The 5,331-nt window shown below is 39.6% G+C and overlaps 1 protein-coding gene across 1 annotated transcript; it reads right to left on the bottom strand.

Moving 5' to 3' along the window:
• Positions 1-804: 804 nt before the first annotated feature.
• On the bottom strand, positions 805-2,742 carry LOC135511657 (visual system homeobox 1-like). The gene is made up of 5 exons (XM_064933141.1): positions 2,355-2,742; positions 1,927-2,005; positions 1,660-1,783; positions 1,351-1,531; positions 805-1,067 (listed from the first exon to the last, which is right to left on the bottom strand). The coding sequence occupies exons 1-5, from the start codon at positions 2,740-2,742 to the stop codon at positions 805-807; spliced, it is 1,035 nt and encodes a 344-aa protein (XP_064789213.1).
• Positions 2,743-5,331: the final 2,589 nt, after the last annotated feature.

The following is a 5,331-nucleotide window of genomic DNA, read 5'->3' as shown; positions in this document are numbered from 1 at the left end:
AATTTACATCGCAACTGGGTAACTGGGTTACTTACTGCATCAACTTCTGTCTTTTTATTAACCCATGTAAATATTACAATCAAAACAGATTTGTGGAACCAATAACGTTATCTAGGCTACATCAAGTGAATGAAGGTAGGCCTATATGAAGGTAGGCCTATACAAATCAATAAAAATACACAATTTCATAAAAATAATTTTATTTATTTATCCAGATACTGTTTTCCTGATATTACTGTTATTACAGTGTTGTTATTATTGCTGTCATTGCGGTGAAATTGACCTCTGAATGACATTCAGTATCAACACAACTAAAGTGCTTCATAATTGTGCCATTTGATAATCTGTGTATTTTAGTTTATGTTTTATATCAAATGCAAGTGGGGGGGTTTACACCCTAACCATCACCTTTCAAAAATATGAAATGACATGTAGGCATTAAGTTTGTACATTTTCACTAACTGTTTTTAGAGAAATTGCATTTGGATTTATCGTTTAACACGTTTCTGCAGGAGAAGAGGTGATATATCCTCTCCTTGGTCCTCTCTCTTCTTTTTTGAAATATTATTTCAACAACACACAAATCAAACAAAAGTTGAATAAAACATGACATATTTTCTTATATTTAAAACCAAACAACTTTATAAAACATATGTCCAAATACAATTATTAAGAAATAAGACAAGTACACTGTACACCCCTAATGTGATGGGAATGTTGCGCATCTTTGGAAAATAATTGTCTTCCAGGTGAGCATAATTTCCACGCAAATGTCCAAGCTCACTGTCTGCAACCGGGATTAATTTAGCTTTCATCTTCTGAATCACTTTTGCGAATGGGATCCCTTTGGGGCGACGATGACTTCAAAGTGCTCTTGCTGCTGTCCTGCTTAGAGGTGCTGGATAGGTCTATTGCCATGTCCTCGCTGTCGTCTATACCACGAGAGCGATTTGGCCAGGACATGTCGTTGTCTTTCCCTTTAGTTTCCTCGGAGTTAGTATCCGAGTGGGTAAACTCTGGCATTCCTGGGGACTTCTTTACTATATCCATGGACTTCTTGTGCATTCCTGCGTAAAGTGATCAAAATGAAAAACAATTAGTCTCAGTGCAGCCTATAGCAAAATAAAGCAAAAAATAAATAGACATTAGGCCTATAGGTCTATTTGTAAACTAAAAGGTTGGCCTAACATTTAGACCTTTATCGGTATAATGTATACGTTATGAAATGTGTTGGCTGAATGTCCTTCAAACATTGTTCGGATACAAAACACATCTCAGCTATGTATTCAAGTGATTAAATACATATTTGAGTCTTATATTATGAATAAAGCAAACAACCTGCTGGCTCACCTAGAAGCCAGGGAGCACAGGAGCCCATCATCCCGCTTTTGGCGGAGTTGATGATTGATTCTGGCAGAGGGATGGAGTGGCGGACCATGGCACCGTAGAGCCCATACTCTGCCATCACACTGCTGCGTCCCCAGCACTTCTCACGTTTCCTCCACTTGGCCCGACGATTCTGAAACCAAACCTGAAAAATAGGCACCAATGTTAGATATTTGGACAATTTTGCAGATTAAACTATTTCAATAAGGCAGTTGTAAGTTTGCACGCTCGTTCAACCTTGTAGAAGCCTACATGTTGTTATAAATGGCATACCTGTATTCTGTCTTCAGGCAATTCTGTCTTCATTGCTAACATTTCCCTGGCATACACATCTGGGTAATGTGCCTCATGGAATGCCTTTTCCAGCTCCTCCAATTGATGAGAAGTGAACACAGTTCTGTAATGGATGTATTTTATTTTTATTGAAAGCATTGATAAACACCGGCGTCCTAACGGCATTCGTTGTACTTATTTAATGTAATAGCCTACTCAATTTCTCTTTTTGCTCTGGCGCAATAAAACTGCGTCATATGTACCAACCTGTGCCTCCTTTTCTTTCTCTTCTGTGAGTTCCCTGAGTTTTTCGAATCGTTTCGCTCACCAGAGAGACATTCGTCATCTAAAAAATAAAAGGGATACATATAGGCTATTAAAGAATAACAATCAAACCCAAATACAACATATACATGTTAATTTATAATTGTACAGAAAAGTTCAATAAATCGAGTGCTTTTAAATGGAATATAGAGTCATCAAATTTAGCGCGAGTCGAAAATTGTTATTTTGGATAGATTTAACAATCAATCAACATCTTAATTTTGAGAGATAAAGTTACGCTACGTCAATCTTGAACGCATTGAATATTTTCAATGACTAGAGCTACATGAGGTTTCAGCACCCCCTGAGAATACATGCTAAGTGGACAGCTAACTGTAACTGTAAAGTCAACCATTTGAAATGAGCTGTACCAGAGTAGGCGTCTCTTTGTTGCTCCATATTCTGCATGAAATGGCTCTCCGTCCTGGACTGAAGGAGGGGTATGTGACTCGGTAGGAAGCAGGGGCCCCCCGGAGGTTGCTGAGCCGCCAAACTGCACAAGAACCCCAGACCAAGAGGCAAGGATCCTCCAGCGAAAGGGAATCCCATCCCAGCGCTCTGAACATCCCCGTGTCCTCCTACTCCATAAGGTCCGGATGGGCGAGGCTGGAGATCCGTTTCAAGACCCAGTAGGTCCGTGATGGCAAAGCCTTTAGACCTAAACCCAGATCCATGAAGTCGTGATTTATCGATCCCAAATGCAGGCGCCAGCATCTTGACTTTGGGCTTTTCATCCGCGCCATCCTCTCTTCCTATCATGGTTGTCATTGTAAAGCTCTATACTTCTCTTTTCCCTGCAGCTTGTGTGATGAGGTGGCAGACATATGGGAGGACAATTTATCCCTGTGTTGTGTCCCGGGGATAACCTCCAGTGACCAATCAGAGCGAACCTGACCCGTCAAACCGAAAGGAGGCGTTTCCCTTTTTCAATCCTAAAGGATTAATTGCCACCAATTTTGACTCAAATCCGCTAAGGATTTTATCCTCTGTCCCCTCTATCTGAACTGGTCCTAAGTGTTTTTCTCTGATGTCAAATGGCATTTATGTAGGTCTCCAGCTAAACAATATTGCATGCTTTACATCCTAAAAAAGTAACTTTATTTTAAATGTTTATAAACATTTTTCAATGATCAACCTTGATTTTATCTCAATCTGCTGTTGCTGTGCTATGGTCATTGCTCAGTGATGCTTATTTATTTTCTAAATGTGTAAATGAGGAAACATACTATCCTAACGAAAATCGCTGTTTGCCCGTGCAGTGAAAATGTGAGAATAGCCTCTTGACTGGGACTAGTCTAGCGTAATATATAGCCAAACTGGGAATAGGTTTAAAAGACAAAAAATATGAACATTTGAGAATAATTTCAAGTCATAGGTTTATTCTAATCACTCTCTGGGATTGAATTCAATTGAATGTTAAATTGATTTAGGCGAAGAATTGTGTACTAAGCTACAGCAAGCTAATGATGCAACCTGCAGAATAAAGAACAAGCTCAATAGCCTGGAAAGGTGGCCTGACGATGTCAGTTGTCACATTCCGAAAAAAGGAAAGTTATTAGTTTCTGTCAATGCAACATCTCAATACCTTTTGATATTTTACATATAAATATGTTTGCTACATTTCTTTGCACCACAAGGTGAAAAGAAATGTAGGCCTATGCCTGACAGAAAAATGATAATGAAGAAAATCCATCATTTCCATGCACATCACATCTTGCATTCAAAGGACTTTTACAAGTGATAGTTTGCAATATTTGATTCAATCTTTACAACTCTGGGCCTTGTTTCCCAGAACCTTTATATAGTTAAAGTGAAACTCCACTAAAAAACTATATTTTTGTATTTCTTTCATTAGTCCAATGTTGATACAGTCCCAAAATGTGTTGCATGGCAGCAGTCAAGTTTTAAAGATATTGGACTTTCAAGAAGCAAAGTGTCACCGGCCACATCATCATGGTGACGCAAAATGCCAATAGACACTCCTGAAAAATAATAAGGAAAGTATGCATTCATTTAATATTAAAGAAAGGTCCAAATCTCCCTGACAAGGTGTTCTGGATTAACAAACTATAGTCAAACTTCCATTTGGGTAATTGGTTTTTGAGTTAGAGGGTCATTTGTTTCTTTTTTCATTTACTTAGCTTTAAATAACCAACAAAGTTTGTGCATTAAAAAATATCACCAATTAGGCCTAACTGGCCTAACTGTGTTATGCGATGTGGAACAGGGGAACCCAAGAGCAGACTCAGGCGAGGAGACTGGGATGAAGTAACCAAGGTATTTATTGAAACACAGGGGGGAGAGGGAGTGCAGGTCAGGGGAAGCTTGGACGGGTTGCTGGAAACCAGGTGCGGAGGCTGAGGCTGGAGCGAGAGGGGTTGGGACAGCATAAGCAGGTCCCGAGGGGGAATCCAAGGGAGTAGTAGAGTGGGGAATCCAGGACAGAATAGCAGGATGAAGATTCGTGGGACTAGAGACAGAGACCAGAGTCAGAGCGGGCAGAACTGTAGCGGAGAGGAAAACAGTGTCAGGCAAGGAAAACAGGCACAACAGGATAACAGGATCTGAATAGTAAAAAACGTCTAGAAACATAGACTGACTGAACAGAGATAATGATCTGGCAGGGTGGAAGTGGCAGGACGAAAGTGGCAGGGCTGAGTATTTGTAGAGGTCTTGATTGTGGAACAGGTTGCAGCTGGTGGGGATCTGCTCTGACTCCAGCACACCTGTCTCCGCCCACACAATCACACACACATAGAGAGAGAGGGGGAGAGAGCACTGGGGGAGTGGCGGCAGATCAAGGAGACACAGGATGAGCAGTAGAGGGCGTTGCAGGAGCAGATGTGACAAACTGAAGATGTAAAATCAAGGTGATAACAAATGGAGGCTTAACAGCATTTCACTCACAAAATTGACCTTCAACAGGCTACCCTTTGTAGAAAGTTTATCAGTGTACTTTTGCATTGCATATGGGTCATTCTTAAATTGAGGTGATATTTGGGCAGGTTATTTATAAAACCCAATTTTTCTGCGTTTTTATTTATTTGATTGTATTTGGATACATCTCCCATTCTAAATCAACTAATATGGCAGCTTAATGACTTGAAGGCTGAAATTAAATTTTTCCATATACTTTAGTAATTTAATATTAGCATTTGCAAAAAGTAAACTTAAAAATGTCAAAAACTTTATGTAAATGTATGTATTATTTTGTTTATTATACTACCCTCTATGGAGGACCAAACCTGCCGTAATAAAAAATAAATAAATATATGAACACATAAATAGATACATAACATACTAACCTAAACACTGTTCTGTCATATTGAACGCACACCAGGCAGATCC

Source organism: Oncorhynchus masou, chromosome 24, assembly GCF_036934945.1.
Source record: "Oncorhynchus masou masou isolate Uvic2021 chromosome 24, UVic_Omas_1.1, whole genome shotgun sequence".
Taxonomy (NCBI): Eukaryota; Metazoa; Chordata; class Actinopteri; order Salmoniformes; family Salmonidae; genus Oncorhynchus; species Oncorhynchus masou.
This window is presented reverse-complemented; position numbering and strand designations above follow the sequence as displayed.

Bases quoted from the DNA above. Each gene is read 5' to 3' on its own strand.
- LOC135511657 (XM_064933141.1), bottom strand. From the start codon at position 2,742: ATGATAGGAAGAGAGGATGGCGCGGATGAAAAGCCCAAAGTCAAGATG. The intron at 1,784-1,926 runs GTTGGTACATAT...CATCCATTACAG, and splicing joins AGAAAGAAAAGGAGGCACAG to AACTGTGTTCACTTCTCATC. The intron at 1,532-1,659 runs GTATGCCATTTA...CCTATTTTTCAG, and splicing joins TGCCTGAAGACAGAATACAG to GTTTGGTTTCAGAATCGTCG.